The 20987-nt window shown below is 30.7% G+C and overlaps 6 protein-coding genes across 6 annotated transcripts; 4 read left to right on the top strand and 2 right to left on the bottom strand.

Moving 5' to 3' along the window:
* Positions 1-717: 717 nt before the first annotated feature.
* BX663DRAFT_520749 (major facilitator superfamily domain-containing protein) lies at positions 718-3365 on the top strand. The gene is made up of 9 exons (XM_051529146.1): positions 718-983; positions 1071-1144; positions 1217-1254; positions 1333-1549; positions 1644-1730; positions 1787-1836; positions 1896-1903; positions 1999-2667; positions 2735-3365. The coding sequence occupies exons 1-9, from the start codon at positions 862-864 to the stop codon at positions 3120-3122; spliced, it is 1653 nt and encodes a 550-aa protein (XP_051379606.1). The 5' UTR covers positions 718-861; the 3' UTR covers positions 3123-3365.
* A 665-nt stretch (positions 3366-4030) lies between these two features.
* Positions 4031-4925, bottom strand: BX663DRAFT_545531 (uncharacterized protein; the record flags this gene model as incomplete). Its single annotated transcript, XM_051530931.1, has 2 exons — positions 4455-4925; positions 4031-4132 (listed from the first exon to the last, which is right to left on the bottom strand). The coding sequence occupies exons 1-2, from the start codon at positions 4674-4676 to the stop codon at positions 4031-4033; spliced, it is 324 nt and encodes a 107-aa protein (XP_051379605.1). The 5' UTR covers positions 4677-4925.
* Positions 4926-7402: 2477 nt separating this feature from the next.
* On the top strand, positions 7403-8304 carry BX663DRAFT_563771 (uncharacterized protein; the record flags this gene model as incomplete). Its single annotated transcript, XM_051532026.1, has 2 exons — positions 7403-7457; positions 8052-8304. The coding sequence occupies 2 exons, from the start codon at positions 7403-7405 to the stop codon at positions 8243-8245; spliced, it is 249 nt and encodes an 82-aa protein (XP_051379604.1). The 3' UTR covers positions 8246-8304.
* A 3255-nt stretch (positions 8305-11559) lies between these two features.
* On the top strand, positions 11560-13824 carry BX663DRAFT_520733 (uncharacterized protein). Its single transcript, XM_051529145.1, has 5 exons — positions 11560-11706; positions 11802-11876; positions 11954-12053; positions 12109-12407; positions 12489-13824. Exons 1-5 carry the CDS (start codon positions 11659-11661, stop codon positions 13812-13814), a joined length of 1848 nt encoding a protein of 615 aa, XP_051379603.1. The 5' UTR covers positions 11560-11658; the 3' UTR covers positions 13815-13824.
* A 259-nt stretch (positions 13825-14083) lies between these two features.
* Positions 14084-19209, top strand: BX663DRAFT_537945 (uncharacterized protein). Its single transcript, XM_051530669.1, has 2 exons — positions 14084-16843; positions 16916-19209. The coding sequence occupies exons 1-2, from the start codon at positions 14219-14221 to the stop codon at positions 19196-19198; spliced, it is 4908 nt and encodes a 1635-aa protein (XP_051379602.1). The 5' UTR covers positions 14084-14218; the 3' UTR covers positions 19199-19209.
* A 505-nt stretch (positions 19210-19714) lies between these two features.
* Positions 19715-20975, bottom strand: BX663DRAFT_520722 (uncharacterized protein). Its single transcript, XM_051529144.1, has 7 exons — positions 20707-20975; positions 20566-20625; positions 20395-20503; positions 20288-20314; positions 20164-20211; positions 19910-20088; positions 19715-19828 (listed from the first exon to the last, which is right to left on the bottom strand). The coding sequence occupies exons 1-6, from the start codon at positions 20920-20922 to the stop codon at positions 20063-20065; spliced, it is 486 nt and encodes a 161-aa protein (XP_051379601.1). The 5' UTR covers positions 20923-20975; the 3' UTR covers positions 19715-19828; positions 19910-20062.
* Between the last annotated feature and the right edge of the window lie 12 nt (positions 20976-20987).

Genomic DNA, 20987 nt, shown 5'->3' with positions numbered 1-20987 from the left:
GGATTTTTATCAACGAATAAAACCAAAACTTTTATGGCCTAATTTATAAGAAAAATCTGAGTTTATTATATCCATCTTATTATTATGATAGGTATTACATAATATAAAGAATAAGAACAAGAAAAAAAAATTTTTTTTGTACATACATGTTATTACATTCTTTAACAAACTTATTTAATTAGTTTATTAAAATAAAAAAAATAAAAGACTTGATTAGTATTTAAGAAACAAAAAAAAAGAGACAGATATGATTATTTCCTCCTATAAACATTGAACAAGATCTTCTAAAAAAAATTATCACTAGGGCCCTTATAATTACTATCAGGGTTTAATTATACGGTGTTACACAGTTTTTTTTTTTTTGGTTTTTAAATGTCAGTCAAAAAGAAAAAAAAATTTTTTTATGGATATATCTTATCAAGTATTTTATTAAATCTCTTCTTCTTCCACCATGCACAACATAATTTAAGCTATCCAATATTACATTGAGAATAAAATTTCTATAATCAAGTTTACACCCATCATTGATAAAGAGTTATTATTACTTTTTACGATGTTCGTAGATAGCATACGTGTACTGTATTTGTAAATATTCTCCTTCTTCTTTATCTAAAAAAATATGGATTAAATTACGTTCTTCTTGACAAGTCTTGTTTAAATAAATAAATAAAAAAATACAAAATGTCATTTAATATTACCACCACCCCTTAGACGCCCTTTTTTTTTTTTTTTTTCTCTCTCTCCCTCTTTCTCTCTTATTAATATATTTAAACTCAGTATTGATTTGTTCTCTCCTCTCTTTTTATTTATTATTATTTTCTCCCCGTCCGCCCTCCTCTTCTTCTTTAATAAAGATCATTAATGTTAAAATTTAAAGATCTAATTTCTAGAGATCATACTGAAGCAACTAAAAACCAAGATGCTGAGTCCAAAACATCTTTACCCATTACTACTAAGAAAAAGCTTTATCTAATCATTCTATCGTAATAAATACATCTATTTTTATCTAAGAAAAGAAGAAAAAAAAATTTTTTTTTGTTAATACTCGGATTAATATTTTTAAATAATAGTTTATGTGTTATTTCATTTATAGCTGCATTTGATAATATTATTGTAGCAAGTAATACACCTCTTGTTGCTGCTGGTATATATAAAACAATGATGATTCTATGTTATATGTTATATTTATTTCCTTTTTACTTTGAATTAATGATAGAATTTAATGGATTTAGTTTATATAGCTGGGTGAATACAGTAAGCTATTTTTTATTTTTATCTTTATTTTTATCTTTTTTTTTTTTTTCCAACTAATATATCTATATAAAACATTAGGCCTTTTTATTAACAGCTTCAACATCACAGCCTATATATGGAAAATGTGCTGATATTGTTGGAAGGAAAATATGTCTCTTGTTTGCAACAGCTAGTTATTTATTTGGCATTATATTATGTGGTGCAGCTCAGTCAATGATCATGTTCATTATTGCTAGAGCATTCTGTGGGTTAGGCATTGGTGCATTTGATACATTAATGAAAATTATAGTAGCAGGTAGTGTAAATAAAAAAATAAATAAATAAATAAAAAAAAAATAGAATAAATAAAAAAAATAACACTAGATGTATGGTTAAATTCGATCTAATAGATTACATACCCGTACGTTATATTGGTATGTATCAGTCCATGCTTGGTATATCTTGGGGACTGGGTTATATTGTAGGTGCACTTTTAGGTAATAAATAACCCCCCCTTTTTTTTAAGGCTTTTAATGATTTATGTTGTAAATAGGTGGAGTTGCAACATCTAAAGCAGGTTGGAGAATTGTATTTTGGATGGCAGTAAGTAATTAACCCATTGTTCCCAAGTGAAGTTCTAATTATTAATTATTTTGTATTAGCTTGGCTTGTAAGTGTTGTTTATAAAATATGGGATTTAACTTGCATAAGAAAAAAAAATGGAAATAACAATACAACTTTTTTTTTTTTTTTTTGCCTAAAAAGTTCTATAATAGCACTTCTTCTTATCTTCATTTCAATAGAAAATCATCTTCAATCTTATCATACTATGTATCATCAATTAACACATATCGATTTATATGGTATTCTCCTTTGGTCAATAAGTGTAGTTTGTCTTGTGTTAGCTCTCAGCTGGGGCGGATCAACCTATGATTGGAATTCAACTGTCATTATTGTTCTTTTATGTATATCAGGTGTCCTTTTATTCGCTTTTGCTCTATTTGAACATAAATTTGCTAAAGACCCTATTATACCCCGAGGCATATTAGCGAATCGTAGTACATGCTTCATTTTGTTCTCTGCTTTTTGTTATGGAGGTTGTTTCCAATCATTGATGACCTACATTCCTTTATACCTTACAGTCATTCGTAAAGAAGAATCGATGGCTAGTAATCTTGAACTACTTTGTCTTGTACTATTCGCATGCATTTTTAATGTTTTAACAGGTATTACGATTGTTAAATCTGGTAAATATACTTGGGCATCACGCACCTCGCTTTCTATTCTTGTAATCGCTTGTGGTTTATTAAATATGCTAACTCCTCAATCGAGTCGAGGATTCATTGTTGGTCTTATGATAATTACTGGTATTGGTAGTGGAGGCATGATCAACAGTGAAATCATTACCGCTCAAGCTTCAGTTTCTATTGAAAAGTAAGTTTCATTATAATGGAATTATCTTTTTTTTTTTTCTTGTCTCCTCATTATTAACAAAAAAAAGTGTACCCACTATCGTAGCCTTTATGACGTTTTGTGATCAAGTAGGAGGCATCACAGGAATTACAACACAGGGCAGTATTTTATCCAACACATTAACAAAGGGATTGAATTCGATTCATCTACCGAACGTTATACCTGAACTTGTTCGTCAAAGCTCTGACTATTTATGGAGCTTACCTGAACCAACTCAAACGATTGTATCCACTATCTATATGGATGCAATCAAAATGTCCTTTTGGGGCTCTTTTGCCTTTGCTACCGTTGGTTTAATATCAGCATTAGGTTTAAAATCGTATGTATTAAGAAAGGAATTGGTTATGGTGAAAACAGAAGAAGATTTATCACCCAATGAACACATATCTGCTCCTAATATTATAAGCAAATGTTGATTTATTTTATAAATCCTGTATACCTATCCAATCATTGCTTTATTACTCTCTCCCTCTCTCCCGTCATGTTTCTTTAAATATACAGATTATTTATGTTTATTTATATCTTTGAATTCATCAAGTAAAGAAAAAAAAAAAGACTTTGCCATATAATGATACTTGACATTTCAAAACCAGGATAAAAAAAAGGCTATTATCCGTCTAAATCTGAAGTAGAGTTTTTTTTTTTTTTTTTTTTTTTTTGGTAGCTGTCCAAATCACAGGAGGTAGACGAGACAAAACCAAGTTCAAATTCTTCTGTTTCCATACAGTATCTTTAGATTCCTCTTCGATTTGATGAGATTTAAAATATTAGAAAGAATCTCTAAAACGATATAGCGCTTTAACAGTTGCTTCAGTTTCTTTTGGCTGATATTGAAGCTCTTCTGTTTCTAGTTCATCACAAACAAAAGCAACAGAAATGGAGGTGATGATAGAATCTAGTAGTTAACATGAAGAATAAAAAAAAACAAAATAAAAAAAATAGATCAATTGTAAGGCTTATAAGAAATACTCAAATATAAAAGTAAAAAAAAAAAAAATACGTTTTTAATATCAACGTTATATAGCCATTAAAAAAAAAAGAAAAAAGCTGGTATTAAAACCAAAATACCACGATTCTTGGAGCAAGTTCAACCTAATATTACCATACGTCAAATGACCAAGGCAAGGCAGGCAAGGCTAATTTGACTCTAAGTTTTGGGACTTGAAAACTCACGAAGTATATTAAAGGTCAAAAAGTTCTACGAAGAAGTGCAAAAAATTCTATCGAGTTCTATTGGTCGCTGAATTTTAAAAAAGGCTGCATCTTTACATTCTTGGGAATGCAGCTACAATTTCTGATTACGTCGTTTATTTTGTTTTTTTATTTATTGCACTATAAACGCTTCCTTAGGTTCCTCTGCTGTGCCAATGATCTCTCTGTCACGCTTTAGTTTTGTCAAACTTTCGGTTGAACAGAACAACTGGACCTGTTTATGAGTACGTTTTGAGTCGACTAAACGGGTAGTGATGACATTACTGAGGGATCAGCGGTACTGGTATAGGATTAGATGAAAAAAAAAAAAGAGACATCGTTATCTGATTATATTGACCATTATATGATGATATGAGGTTCTGTTCTTCATGTGCCTATTGTAGTGTACCACCATGTATGAGCAAAGTGGCCGACGATCTCTTTTTTTTTTCACTGCTGGCTTCTCTGAAAAACAATTCAAGTAAGTTAATTCGCGTTAGTAAAACAAGTATATCTAACTACTCATTTTCTTTAAACACTTCCTTAGGTTCCTTTACTGTGCCAATGATCCCTCTGTCACGCTTTAGTTTGGTCAAACTTTCGGTTGAACAGAACAACTGGACCTGTTTATGAGTACATTTTGAGTCAATTAAATGGGTAGTAATGACTTCAAGCCTCTTCAAAGGGAAAAAATCTCTATTGTTATTAGCAAATACAAGTATTCCAATTTCCAAAAATATCATACGTATTATACATGCCCAACCACAAATTGTATTCATTTTTTACATGCTATTCTATATATCGTATCAATATTATCATTTTTAAGTCATATCAACTCCAAATGTATATAAACAACCTGAGCACCTTGATTCATTTCGACTTTAAAGTAAGAGTGAACTGGAGTTAGATGATGTTCTTTTATTGATCACATAGATAAATGTTCAACTGACATTTGTGTGCTTTATTATAAAATGTTATGAAATAGAATCCATCTAATTTTTCAAATAAAAGTTTTTTGATAATCTGACAAAAAGCAGATTTTTTGTTTGAACTTTGAAAATGTAAACGAATTATAGGAAAAACAGACATGGTGTTTAATAACTCGGTGAGATTTTGTTCCTCAAATGTCTTTAATCAGCTTCAATAAACAATAAATATGTTGTGTAGTTGATCACGAAAATCATATACATTTTACTACTTTAACTTATTTGGAACTATTGTACTATACAATGACTTTGTTTATTAAAAAAAAAAAAAAAAAAAAAAAAAAAAAAAAAAAAAAAACTGTCATGTTCCTTGATTAAACAAGCGGATCAAGGAATTCTGTCTGGATTCCCCTCAATCTCTCTTAATCCGCTTCATCAAATAATATTAAAAATTTCTAACACTTCATTATCTTTAACATATCTTATCAAGTCGTAACTAACACTTTTCTGATCCACATCTTATCCTCAGACTTCTTTAACAATTCTTACAAATAGCTAAATAAAAATTATTGACTCTTGACTTTCTTTTATCTTTGTATTATTTGATATTTTACAAGTAATACTACAGTTTTATCTATAATTTTAACAATTAGGTGTTCATATAAGAATATCTATGGTCAGAGATGCATTAGAAAAGTATTAGTTACGACAGAATAATCCTATTTAGTATTGTCAGTAGAGTGTACCAACTTCCTTAAGTTTATAAAACATGAAGAAGTATAATACATAAATAAGTTGAAGCCGCATTCCTTTATACTATTTGTCCAGGTACTTTAAATCTAAATATTTAATAAAGGAAGAGTAAGTGACTCTGACTATGCCTATTTATTTCGATGGTCGTTGAATTCTTATTAAAAAAAAATTGTTTGATGATATAAGATTATAGCATATGCATGCATAAAAGGGAAATGTTTTTTATTTTTTTCTGAATACCACAATTCGGCAACTATACCTAAAAGTTTGGGTTTATAAACAAAAAAATTGAGGTAAATAAAACAACTTGATCGGAAAGGGCAGCGCCTTTCTGTTGGCCAAGCGGCGATCATGGAGAGATGAACTTTGTTAGCTGTAGATGGGAGTGATTAAATAATAAAATCGGGGTTAGTTCTGAGCTTTGATGATAACATGCTACCTTCCAGGATCCAATGTTCAACACCAGGCCTTCAAATGGAGGTCGATAAAAAGATGTTGTTAAATCGCGGGGTAATTTCCTACCATGCAAGAGAGGAAAGCCCGCAGCATTGAGAGAATTCCTGGGAGTAACACGGCTGTAGTAGAAGCAAACAAGAACAGAATCTAATCCACCTCTACACTACAAAGGACTTCCTCTTCAATAATTTTTTTTTCTCATATAAAATAAAAAAAAATGAAAAAGAAGGGAGGATGGACTCTAAAGTTAACACGTATTGTGTAGTACAATTGCTATAAAAAGTTACACATTATTTATTTAGAACCACTGTCATACTTGTTGTGGTTACAGAATACTTGTAAATTATAATATGTAACAGTAAGGAAATAGTATAAACTACTTGTGTGGTTATACACAAAGACTTGAACTAGAAGAAATATTATGTAAAGAATTGACAAACGAAGAAAATATTATTAAATTTTACAAATTAAAAAACAACGACGTACATAAAAAAACATGAAAGAATAAGTTATCATAAAAAAAAAACATCCTGTATGGCAAAAATAAGCACACAACTTTTTATAGAACACAGTTTTGGGATAAAGAAAAAAAATGTTAATTCAGAGGCGAGGCAATAGACTCATCAGTAATAGACGAAAATAATAATAATATGAAGGCGAATATTATATTAATAATAATAACAACAACAATATAATATAATATAAATAGCAAATTTTTAATGATGAGAACACAACGAAGGACTGATAGCGCAAAAAATAATATGAAACTGATGGCAGACTTGTTATAGCTGATACATCACATAAGCTATCCAACATTAAAAATAATTACTCTAATAAGGAAGGATATTAAGGATATTGACTTAGTGGCCAAAGCTGATAAAAATGATAGAAGATATATGAATCATTTTAACATTGGTAGTTGGGTAAGAAATGTAGAGAGCTAAAAAACCTTTAGAAGTTGTGACAATGATCAAACAGGCAAATCTGCTACCACCTTAGTGAATTCTACGATAAATATTTAATACCAAAACTTGGTTATATAAGACAAAGAACCTATGGATCGAGGCTATATATTGTTAAAATGAGAGCTATGGACGTATTCTAAGTCACAAAAAAAAAGGCAATTTTGATTTTTGATGTTTTCAGAACGAATTCTAATGTTAAAGCAAATATCATTCATTTCTGATTAATGTATACATAAGTCTCTAAAAATTAAAATTGGATATCTCTAATATGATGGGTGCTGAAGCTTTTGACAAGTTCTTAATTGCTAGTCTCCAATCAGCACGAAGCTAAAATCCGTATAATAGATGTAATTGATATAGATAATCCTATATTGGGTAAAGTTATTAAAGTCGCTTATCACACATATGAGGATAATTGACAAAAATTATAACAGTAGTGTGAGTTCAAATAATGTGCGTGGTAAGTGTGATGGTATGACTTACAGAAGAAAAGAAAGAGAAAGAGAACAGAAGGAAGTATAGTTTGAGACTTGTTTATTCAGTGCAAAAAGAATGACCTAAAGGCTATTTCGTGTCTATACAACTACTGCTAGTATTTATACTAATGAATCCTGAATCAAAGAAATAAAATAACTAGAAAAGAACAAGAGTCATGGAACAATGTTAGTATTCATCTATACACGTCTTGTTGATTCAAGAGACTGATCTGATTAAGTTTTAAATAAAAAATTTATTATACAATCTGAGTATATGTTCCTGATATTTTTTGTAGTTTTATTTTATTAGATCAAAGACGACCTGAATCCTTTGTCAAGGTTATAAAAATAAATATTTAGAAATGATACAAAGTCTTATAATTGATACATCTAGACTATTGGATGTCAACAAGTTTTGTATTATTTACAAGATGTTATATACAGAGTTTTATTTCATATTCAGGCTTACAGTTTATCCTTTATTATGTAATTCATTTACTATAATATTACTTATGATTATATCCAGAGCTTGTTCTATAACAACTATAAGTGCGTGTATCTTCCTCCATATTCGCCAGAGCTTAACCTCATCGAGCAATTTTGGGCGTTAATTAAACGTAAAGTTAGACGTGAAAAGCTTGAAGATACCGAAACCCTGCAAGAAAGAAGAATTGTTGGTGCTGCGAATGAAGTTCCTATTCAACATTTTGAAAATATAATTCAACATTCAAAGAACCAGTTTAATAATTGTTTGAATCATATTCCAATTTAATACCTAATATTTTTATTTAAAATAAAGTATGAAATGACCCTCTCACAATCCACGAATTGAACTTCAAACAACCAGTTTTTTTTTTTTTTTTTTTTTTTTTTTTTTTTTTTTTTTTTTTTTTTTTGCTAATTTCTTGTGTTTCCTCTCTCTCCCCCCTATTTTTTTAATCTGCGTGAGGGAACACAAGAAATAAGCAAAAAAAAATATATGCACACTTTTCTTATCCTCAGTATTTACATTGCTGCGTATAGTAAATCATAATAATTTACTATATGACCTATATGTATCATAAATTAAATAAACAATTAGGCTTATATGTTTAGATTGTTCATATACGTCTTTATCTTGTTCCCTACTAAATTAGGGTCTATGGAAATATTTAAGTTGATTTCCTTGTATATAAAATGATAATATTATAATACAGTTATTATATATACACTATACTATACTATACTGCACTGTACTATATTATACTATGCTATACTATGTAGTATAAAGATAAGATAACATTAGCTTATGTACACTCTAGATTTTGCTTATTGTTGTTTGTTACACGCTACTTTCTAAATAGTATAGTAATATTATACGCCATATGGTTAACCTAAAATAATATATTAATAGAACAATATGCATGATATGATATGAGAATATATTCGTGCTGATCCTTCTTCTTGATTAAGAAAAAAAAACGCCCTAGGCTCCTTTCTTTATTTACATATTGTATACATGTTTCCTCTTTTGAATTCCTACTTTCTCCTTTGTTTATCTTTTTTAATTACTACATTTTTTTCCTTATCTTCTCCTTTTTTGAAAAGGTATATTTTATGCTTTGCTTATAATAATGTATACATGAACAAGAAGATAAAAAAGATATAAAATGTTCAATGCTTTGTTTTATTACAGAAGAGTAGTTAGTTAATTGTATAGAATACAAATTATAATTAATATTTATTTACTTTTTTTTGATGAAACATATTCCTTCTTTAGACTGCAGTAGTACACATAATAATTTTAGCTTTTTTTTTAAAAAAAAATTTATACAATGCATGATTTTCATAATTAATCACACGTATATTTTAATACACTTACTCTACATTTTCTCTCCTTAAAAAAAGTAAGCTAAGCTAAAAAAAAAAAAAAAAAAAAAAAAAAAAAGGATATAAACACGCCTTATTTTTCAAACAAAATTCCTCTTTCTTCCCTATTATCCTTCTTCTTCTTTATTATCTTTTCTTACTATTATCCTTCTTCTTCTCTATTTATTCTCTTATTATTCTTCTTCTTCTTGTTATTTATTCTCTTATCTTATTATCTTTCTTCTTCTTCTTCTTCTTCTTTAAAAACCATAGACTTGAACATAATGATGACGATATACATATAAATATATCTCTATCTATGCGGGACACATTGACAGGTAGATGTGAAGGTGGGCAACTAGTATATCATTCTACCCTTTACTGATGGGTAATAGGTAGAGGGTAGGCGTCTCTATATCCCCACCGGGCTGGGTGCAACAAATGGGTCTCTTCAGCAACTTGGTCTCAACAATCGTCATTCTAGTATTATCTCTCCATAATGTTATATTTTAGACCCTCCACCCCATATTTTAGACCTGAATGTTCAATTGGCTTTTTATTGACTTTTTATTTTATTTTTTTATAAAATAATGTTCTTACTAACTAACTTTTACTTTTTAGCTCTCTTTTATATATAAAATATATATTATTGCTTATAAACTGTATAATTGTAATAAAATCTATTATTTCCTAAATATTATTTAAAAGTGTGAATTTTCTTTAATGTATTTCTTGAATATGTACTCAACATAATAATAATAATAATAATAATAATAAAGATGTGTAGTGTATAGCTGGATAGATAACTTCTTCTTTATTAATGTATACATATACACATGGAAAAAATGTTTATGGACTGATAAATTCATCATGAATCAAATATACACTTCTTTATTATCAATGACGAATAGCTTGTAAGTGGAAAAAAATATTTAAATAAAGTATTAATACACTTTTGCTCATGTTACTGGTTTCTATCTTTACATGTAAAGAAAAAAGAAAAAGAAAAATATCTTTCTTGTTCAATACAAACTAGTCAAGTTTAAACTTACTCATCTAGTCCATGTTGATGCAAATTAACTTTTGAAATCATGACTTTTTTAAATGGCACACACTCAATTAATCTACGCATCTGAGAGAATAGTTCCTTTTATCATTTACACGGTATTAAAGTATACAGAAGGAAGGTTTTTTTTTTCCTTTATATTTTGGTCTTTAACAAATGACTGAATTAGTTCATAAGTTAGTTAAACTTTATACTACTAACGAAGGATAATTATCAATAAATTTGAAAAATGTTCAATGTTACAAAGGCAAAGTCACGTACTATCATAGCCCCTAGTGTAATAAATGTACAGTTAAAGATTCCAAAAGGTCACAGCACCATCGAAAAAAAAAAAGAAAAGAAAAGAAAAGAAAGGCTTTAGGTGGGGTTGTCAAGAAGCCAGAGACAAGAAAAGGTGGGTACAGTAACTGGTAATTACTTCAATTTTTATCGCTAGCACGATAGAAATTATGAAAAGTTTAAGGGACATTATCTGATAATGGGCAACTGTCCTATTCATAATCACGCTGGCATTCGAAAGTATATTGAGGCTCATAGTTACGGCTGCATTTATCTCTCTCCCCCTCCTTACTCACCTAAACTAAATTCAATTAAACAGTTCTGGTCTGTTTGCAAGAGTAAAGTCAAGAGGGAAATACTACTTGAAGAAGAAACGTTGTCTGAGAATATCAGAGAAGCTTGCAACAATGTGCTCGTAAGCGACCTCCAAGGATTTTGCAGGCATTCAGTGTCGAGATTTGAAGACTGTTTAAATAAAAACTCAAATTAATGAAGATATCTTATGCATCAATTTTTATTCCGTTAGTGCTCGATTTTTTTTTTAATAATGCTTGAAATTTATTTTGTCAAGTACTTGAATTTATTTTGGACAAGTGCTTAAAATTTATTTTGGTTAGTGCTTGAAAGTATTTTTAAAAAGTGCGCGAATAATTTCGAAAAATACAGTATATGATAACTAATTTAAATTATGTACAACTCAATCTAGCAACCACGTTTTCTATTGCTACAAAATAACGATTTATAAGGCGTGTAACCATAGTAATTCTTATTATTGTTGATCTACCATTTTTTTTTTGAAACTAAGAAAATAACTTTTAATAAGAACACAAAATAAAAAAAAAATAATGGGATGTTATATTATATGTGTTCTTCTTGTTCTTTTTGATTTAATAATATTATATATTTGGTTTATTCACCTTAAAAATAATTTACTTTAACTCCTAAAATCAACTCGTTAAAACATCATTTTAATTTATCAAAAGACGTCACGAATGATTGTCAAAAGTAATGAAATACCTAACATTAAAGTTCCCAATTTGGTTAGTGTTTTGAACGAATTCTTTTTTTTTTTTTTTTTTTTTTTTTTTTTTTGACAAACAACTTATTTTTTTTTCTTTCTTATGTTCATAATAAGAAATCCAATGATTTATCATATACAAAAAATAAAAATGACAAAAAAGAAGATAATGGTTTAACGTTAACAAATGAGGTAGATCCATCATTCAGATGCATAATGTATTCCATTCAACTTATTATAATATATATTGCCATTGTATTGTTTAATAGAATTCACAAGAACTGAACATAAAAAGAATGGATTATTCTTTAGACATTAGCTGTCATCCAACCACACCGATTTTTGAAGATGATGAAGTTCATAGACAAGGTATCTTCAATCAAAAATTTGTCTTTACAAACACACATTTATTTATTTATTTTAGGATATTTAAAAACTGTATTAGAAAACAATTCTCGTGAAAGAAAATATTCGTTTAGTGAACATTGTTCATCACAAGAAATGAATTCATTTAATGCTCTATGTCCTCCTTCACGTTCCTTTAAAGCACATAGGCTTTCAAAAAACACAATGGATGCTTCAACTTCTCTATTTTTGTCATCAAAGAAAGAGAGAAAAGCATTATCTATGATTGATGGTTGTTCAAAAGATAATAATAACAATAATCATAGTGCTGTTAGCCCAAGATTTATGGTGTTAAGGAAATTAAGTGAAGTTTCTACTGTATGTAAGAATAATAACATATGTTGATTGATCGATAACCTATCTTTTTCCTTCCGCATCTTACTCTTCCTATATATTTAGCTACCATCAAATTCTTTATCATATTCACTTGCACCGCATACATCACATGAGCGAGATGAAGAGAATAGATTAACAATTCAAGAAGAAAATGAAGATGTGAATAGTAAACGTATTGAATATGGACTACTTCATAAAATGGACGATCTTATGAAAGCACATCTTGCCCAGATTACTTGGAAAATATCAGAAAGTCATTTGGATGCGCGTCGAATTTGGGAAGAGCAAAGAAAGGAGATGATAAGCTTTACTGAAACTATCACGGAACGACTGATAGAAACACAAGCAGATATTCAAAGAAACTTTATGTTGGAATCCACTCATTCTCCTTCACTTTGTTCCTCAACCAAGAGCGTTACTTTAGAAGAAAGTAATATGTTTATTCTAGAAAATGGATCAAATTTGTCTAAAACAAAGCATGATCAAGTTCGACAACCGTTATTTGACTTGGAACATAAGCAACATAATATAGAAGAACAGATCACCAAGCCAAGTGATCAAGCTAATAAAATCATGTCTCTTGAAATTCAAAATAAACAATTAAAAAAGCAGTTAAAAGAACTAAGTAAAAGGACATGTACTTATGAAGAAATAATAAAAAAGCAAAATATTGAATTAAAACAACTTGGATGCAAGCATATAGATACAGAATCACTTATCCATAGTAACAAACAAGAAAAGGATCATCATTCAACAGCAAAAAATATTACAAATTGTCATCATCATGATTCCACTGTTGATAATCAAAAATCACAATCTATTAGTAATTGGGCTGATATGATGGAATCAGAGGATGAAATAAAGAAAATAACCGAGGAATGGGCAGAAAAATACGAAGAATTACAATCTAAATATTTTAATCTTCGCTTAAAATTAGAGTCGTCGTCGGATGATAAAATTAAAATCTATAATTTAAATCAATCAATGACTGAAAAAGACGAAGAAATTCGTCAATTGAAACAGGCAATAAGTGTCAATAGAATTCAGTTAGAATATTTACAGTTGGAAATTAATAAATATCAAAAGATGATGACGAATAAAGTAACAATACAAGCAGATCAAAATTACCCAGCAAAGCAAAAGAAAAACACTCTTGACACTGCTACTTCTAATCTGTCAACAGAACCGGCTTATGTTGTATCAAATGGATTTTTATCATTTACAACCGAGATTAACGGTCGCCCCTTTAAATATATTGTGAAGATCCCAAATGGCAACCAACTTCCCAAAAAGGAAACTTTTAACAAACCTAATAGTATTAAGGATGATTGTATTATGTTAAATAATTCATGGAAGAATAATACCAAATATGTAAAAACAAGGAAATAATATTCCCACCATCAGTTACCATAATACGTTAATTTTTTTCTCTTTTTTTTTTTTTTTTTTTTACTTAGACTATGTATATTTTGTTAATAAAAAGTCAGACCGTTATATATATATATTTTTTTTTCATTTGCTAATGGTTTTCCAGGAGCTCAATTAAACTGAGAAGAAGGGTTCATCAGCCAATAGTTTATCTTGAAAATTGTGTGCTACAACTCCAGTTTTTGTCAAAATCAATTTTTTTTTCCCTGTTTTACTTATATAATCAGTTTTATATATATTTATATACATATAAATATACTTATATGTATGAATATATTTAATGCTTTACTTTCATTAATAAGTTTTCATACACAGTTTTTCTAATTCTTTTATATCAAATATAATTAAACTTACTAGAGTCAGGTATGTTCAGAGTTCTAAATGGAAGAGAGGCAGTGTCAAGTCTTGCTCAAACATTAAATGAACATGTTTATGCATGCGACAATTCTGAAATCTCACTAATCACTCAGACAAACTTGTGGGATCAAGAAGTTAAAGTCATCCAACTTGATCCTTTCAATGATCCTTTATCTCAAGTTGTTACTTCAATTGCGGATCGACAAGTTACAACAGCTTTATTGTCTTCTCAGTCTTTATTAGCTGCCATTCCTTATTTGTATAAATTGGCTAATGACAATTCAAGTGTGGTTCTTCATGTAGCTGCTGAACATTCTGCAAGCTCCTCTGTATTTGCTGATTTTACTCAAATTATGTCAGTGAGGCAAAGTGGTTTAGCTCTCTTAAGTTCTTCTACTGTTCAAGAAACTTATGATTTATCTTTAGTTGCACAATTGGTTTCACTTTTGACAGCTACACCATTTTTACACTTCTTTGATAGCAAAAGAATTTCTCAAGAATATACTTCCATTCAAACACTTGACAATGAAACTTTACTCAAACTTATTCCTAAAGAATTAGTGGATGAAAAGATCAAAAACAAATCTTTACCATCTCTGTTTCAACAGTCTACCTATCTTCAATATAAAGCCAATGTAAGCACAGAAGAAGACGAAAAGAAAGTCAAAGAAGAGGATCTCTATACAGTATATGAAAGAATAGCTAGTGAGGTAACAAAAATGACTGGAAGATCTTATGCTCCTTTGGAATACTCTGGCCATCCTGAAGCTAATTTTGTTATTGTCTCCATGGGTGCAGGTGCTACTGTTGTTGAACAAACTCTAAAGGCTTTGAGTCAGCTTGATCCTAAACTAAAAGTAGGTTCTTTAAAAATTCGTCTCTATCGTCCTTGGTCTAGCAGAGCCCTCCTGAACTCATTACCTGATACAGTCCAACGTATTGCTGTTCTTGAGCCTACGGATGATTATACATCCACTTGGAACCCGCTCTTTTTAGATATTGTTGCTACATATCAATCAGTAGAAAAAGAAAATGTAGATTTTGTTAGTGGCCAATATGGTGTTCATGATAATGATTTTACTCCTGAATCCGTTTGCTCTATTGTGAATGGCTTAGTCTCTGGTAGCTTGAGTCGTTATTTTGAAGTCTCTTCTCTCTCTACTGATTTCAATAAATCACTACAGGTTTTACCTCAGTTGACTGAACAAGCTATCTTTATCGGAAGCTCTTCACTCGCTATGTCCTTTGTTTCTCGTCAAGTTGGAAAGAAAATGATTCAGTTATATACTGTTGGATCTAGTACTCATGTCCGCCTCGCTAATTTAGAATCTGGCTCCCTATTACCTTCTTTAATTCAGATTGCTGATGCTGTTGTTTTAACTTCTTCTCATTTAAATAAACATGATGAAAAGGCTGCTGTTGAAGCTATCAAATCCTTAATTCATGAAGGTTTTATTATTGTGGAACGTGATGTCTCTTCTCTTCCGGCTGGTGTCAAGAAGGCAGCATATGAAATGCAAGCTAATCTTCTTTTAGTTGAAGATATTCACTTATTTTTCAAAAGTAATAGTTTATCGGATGTAATTAGGCATGGCAAGTTCTCAACAATCCGTGTACCTGATTCCTGGGCTAATGAACAAAGCTTTTCTTATGTTGAAGAAAGTCTTACCTCTCCAGATAAAAAAACTCATGTGACTATATCTATTGAAGAACCTTATCTTAAGATGCTTGATCAAGTCTTTGGTTCTCGCTTGGTTATTGCTAATGCTTACAGGTCCCTCTCTATCTGGTCACCTGATGACCTTCTTCCTAATTCTGCTACGCCTGAGTTTGGATATGGTCGTCTGTTGAATCAAATTCAAGAACGTACCCGATTAGTTGACTATGTGATGGATGCCATTCATAATGGAGATCTTCCTTTAGATATTGTCAAAATTTTTTCCCAATGGCTTCTTCAAGTTAATTCTCCTCAATCCAAGGTTCAAAAGGTACAAGAGGCTTCTGATTTGGTTATCAAGGTATTGACACCAATTGTGAATGAATCATCTATTGCTCAAACCATCTTGAATAAGAGAAATCTTTTGTATACCACTTCAAATTGGCTTATTGGTTCTGATTCTTGGGCTTATGATTTCGGTCAATCTGGTATCCAACATGTAATCACTTCTGGAGAAAACATGAATCTTTTAATTGTGGATACAACGCCTTATTCAAGCGAAGTTGAACGAGAGAAGCGCAAGAAAGACATTGGTCTCTATGCTATGAACTTTGGTAACATCTATGTTGCCTCTGTTGCCTTGTATGCTTCTTATACCGGTGTCTTACAGGCTCTTATGGAAGCTGATGCCTATCAGGGACCCTCTATCGTGCTTGCCTATTTACCTCAATTCTCTGATACAGAAATAAATCCTATTGCTTCCTTGAAGGAAACTAAGATCTGTGTTGATAATGGATCTTGGCCATTATATCGTTGGAATCCTGCTTTGGAAAAGACAGGTCAAGAAGTATTTACTTTAGATTCTCAATGTATTAAGAAACAACTTGAAGAATTTTTGGCTCGTGAAAACCTTCTTACTCAATTAAGTTCAAGTCATCCTGATATTTCAAATGTTCTTGTTAGTTCTTTAGAATCTGTAAGTTATTATTATAGGAATTGTAAAATGATTATTTAACTGATATAAATATATATTTTTATTAATGAAAAGGATATCAAAAAACGTCATGATGAATTGAAAAAGAAGGCTCGTGATGACTATGCTCGTTTGTTATCTGGTATGGGTTCTGATAATGGGCCTCCTATTACTGTTCTTTTTGGTTCTGATAATGGTAATGCTGAAGGAGTCGCGAAGAAGATTGCTACTCGTGCTAAATCAAAAGGGCTTCAAGTCACGCTAATGGCTATGGATGATTATGGAGATATTCAGGAACTTGCTAATGAAACTAACCTTGTTATCGTCTGTTCCACTGCGGGTCAAGGAGAGATGCCATCTAATGCTCGTGAATTCTGGAAGGCCTTGAATGGATTAGTTGTTGGTGACATTAACCTCTCTGATCTTCGTTATACTGTCTTTGGTTTGGGTGACAGTCATTATTGGCCTCGTGAAGAAGATTCTATTTTCTATAATCGTCCAAGTAAACTTTTGGATGCTAAATTTGAGAATTTAGGTGCAACAAGATTTGTTGCCTTGGGTTTAGGTGATGATCAAGACGAGGATGGCTTTGAAACTGGTCTAGCAGCTTGGCAACCTGAACTTTGGAAGGCACTTGGTATTAAGGATATGAATGAAGGTGATGAAGAACCTGTCTATACCGATAATCAAATGAAGATTGATTCCAATTATCTTCGTGGTAATATTGCTCAAGAATTGGTAGATAATTCTACGGGTGGTGTCACTGAAATAACTCAAAAGTTATTGAAATTTCATGGAGCCTATGTTCAAGATGATCGTGATTTACGAGAAGAACGTAAGAGACTAGGACTTGAAAGGGCCTACAGTTTCCTCGTCCGTGTTCGTACTCCAGGTGGCGTCTCTACATCTAAACAATGGCTTGTTATGGATGAACTTTCAGAAAAGTATGGTAATAAAACAATGAAGTTAACTACTCGTCAAACGTATCAGCTCCACGGTATTTTAAAGAAAAATTTACGAACCACTATTCGAAAAATTAATAAGGCTTTACTTTCAACTCTGGCTGCCTGTGGTGATGTGAATCGTAATATCATGAGCACTACTATTACTGAAATTCCTGAAATACATGAGCAAGTTCAATCATTTGTCATGGAATTAAAGGACCTACTTGCTCCTAAAACAAATGCCTATCATGAAATTTGGTTAGATAACAGCATGGTCGCTGGGCATGCTGTGCAAGACTTTGAACCCCTTTATGGTCCTTCTTATTTACCAAGAAAATTCAAGATTGTTGTTGCTGTTCCTCCGAATAATGATGTAGATGTCTATGCTCATGATCTTGGCTTTATCGCTATTGTAGATAAAGATACTAAAAGAGTCATTGGATATAATGTTGTTATTGGTGGTGGTATGGGTCAGACACATGGTAACAACAAGACTTATCCTCGCCCTGCTACACTTATTGGCTATATCCCTGCTGAAGCTGCAACTAAGGTAGCAGAAGCTGTTGTTCTTACTCAACGTGATTATGGTGACCGTGTAAATCGTAAACATGCCCGTTTCAAGTATACGATTGACGACCTTGGTGTTGACTTCATTAAGAAGGAGATTGAAGAACGTAGTGGTGTCAGGTTTGAAGAAGCAAGACCCTTTTATTTTGAAAACAATACTGACTGTTATGGTTGGACGAAAGGAGTTGGCGATACATGGAACTTTACAATGTTCATTGAAAATGGTCGTGTTAGGGATACTCCTGATTTCCTTTGTAAAACTGGTTTACGTGAGCTTGCTAAATTTCATAAAGGTGGATTCCGTTTAACACCTAATCAACATTTGGTTATCTGTAATGTACCAGAGGTCGACCTTGAGAAGACTAAGGCCCATTTGGCAAGATATAAGTTGGATAATTTCCCTTTCAGTGGTATTCGTAAAACTTCTATGGCCTGTGTAGCGCTTCCAACGTGTGGTTTGGCTATGGCTGAATCTGAACGTTATTTACCTCAACTGATTACAAAGCTCGAAGAATTGATGGAAGAAGCTGGCCTTCGTGAAGACTCGATTGTTGTCCGTATGACAGGTTGTCCAAATGGTTGTGCACGTCCTTATTTAGCTGAGCTTGCGTTTGTTGGAAAGGCTCCTAACACCTATAATATGTATTTAGGCGGTAGTCCTAAGGGTGAGCGTCTAAACAAGCTTTATCGTGAAAATCTACAGGAGGAAGGTATTTTGAAAGAGGTGGGTCCCTTAATTAAACAATATGCTTTAGAAAGAAATGAAGGTGAACCTTTTGGTGATTGGGTCATTCGTGCTGGTTATGTGAAAAGAACTATTACTGGAAAAGACTTTCATGATTTATAATTTCTTAAGTTAAAAAAAAAAAAAAAAAAAAAAAAAAGAGCAACTGCATGTGTATAATATCTCATTTACTATTACATTTACAAAAAATAAATAAAGAAAGAAAGAAAGAAAATAATACTTATTGAGCTTTTTTTTTTTTTTTTTTTTTTTTTTTTTTTTTTTTTTTATTACTGTTCATTATTCATTATTCAGTGTTAAAATAGTATCATTTGAAATTTCAGTATAAGCAGGAGGCGGAAGATCCTGTTCTTCAAAAGGATTAATTAGCACTTCATTTTCTAGTGAGTTTTGAAAAGTACAAGTCAATTGTTTGTATACTCCATATGTATGTATGTATATAGATATATATGTATATTACCTGCGGGCTCTCTATAATTTGGGTTTATTGGAGGTATTACTGTTTCTTGTTCTTGAGATGGTGAAAATGAAGTTGTGGAAGGTAGATTTGTATTCACTACATATAATGGTGGATATGAGTGATAATTATACACAAAATATACAACTAAAAAATATTACTTAAACTATTAATGGTTTGCCTTCTTGGTAATGGAGGAGGACAGTCATTTCTAACTGAATTATGATTATTGGGTTCCGACAGTGTCCTTGTCATTGAATAGCTGTTACTTCGATCTGATTTAAAAGTTGTTATGTCAAAGTCATATTTAAAAAAAAATAAAATAAAATAAAGATTATAACGGATTAATAACTTACTATGCATTCGATCGCCTACACTGGGTAAGTTATTAGGCTGGGAGATATTAGTGGTTGAACTACTTCTTATTTTAGAGGAAAAAAAAACGATTGATACAATTCAAATAGTAAAACATCGGTCTAATGCACTATAATCAATTTTAAATTATAGACTTACTGTTGAACGTTATTGGCTGCTTCTAATATGAATAAAAATAATTTGTAGTTAGTACAAAAGGAGTTCCTTTTAAGAATACTTTTTACAATAGGTTTACCGTGATTATGTAATATTCTGCTATTGTTGCTATAAGTTGAATTTTGCTCTATAATAATAATAAAAAAAAATGTAATATTTGATAAGAAACTTTTTATTATAAGAGCACGAATGTATTTCTATACCTCGAATATAAGGCCTGCTTAATCTGCCTATATTTTCATGATAAATTAAAATAAAAATTTTAGAAAAGAAAACACACACACACACACACACACACACACACACATACTTGAAACTGAGGCATTCCTAGCAGCTTTTCGCCTATTACTTTCTTCTTGAAGATCTCGACGCCATTGAGCTAATTCTTCGCGAAAAGTTAATGAAGTCCTCGAATTAGTCTAAAAGAAAAAAAAAAACATATTGATGCATGAACGTTATGATCAAGTATTGTGTATCATACATTTAGTGAATTTGTTCTGTTGATTTCTGTAGTAGTTAATTTGGTATTATTGCCTGATAACTATAGATAAAAAATAAAATAAAAATAGGTACACAGCATGAGTAAACTAAACTATAAAACTTTCTTGTAGTAAATATGTACTCTACTAGTTCGAGGCGGTAATTGTGGTGATGATGATTGTGAATTACTTTCTATTCTATTAACATTCCCGGATGAGTTAATTGCTAAAAGTGATTCAAATGCTCTGTTGACATCACCCTTAACAGACCATAAAATATCATTTATCACTGTTACATCTATAGAAGGAAAAATCTCTTTTAATGTTTTAATATTAGCAGCATAAAAAGGATTTTCCATTGAACTTTATTGAAAAAACTGGAAAGAAGATATATATATATATAAAAAAAAAAAAAAAAAAAAAA

Source organism: Cokeromyces recurvatus (assembly GCF_025118155.1).
Source record: "Cokeromyces recurvatus strain NRRL 2243 chromosome Unknown BX663scaffold_29, whole genome shotgun sequence".
Classification (NCBI taxonomy): domain Eukaryota; kingdom Fungi; phylum Mucoromycota; class Mucoromycetes; order Mucorales; family Mucoraceae; genus Cokeromyces; species Cokeromyces recurvatus.
The sequence above is the reverse complement of the archived record's forward strand: the minus strand, read 5'-3'. Positions and strand labels throughout refer to the sequence as shown.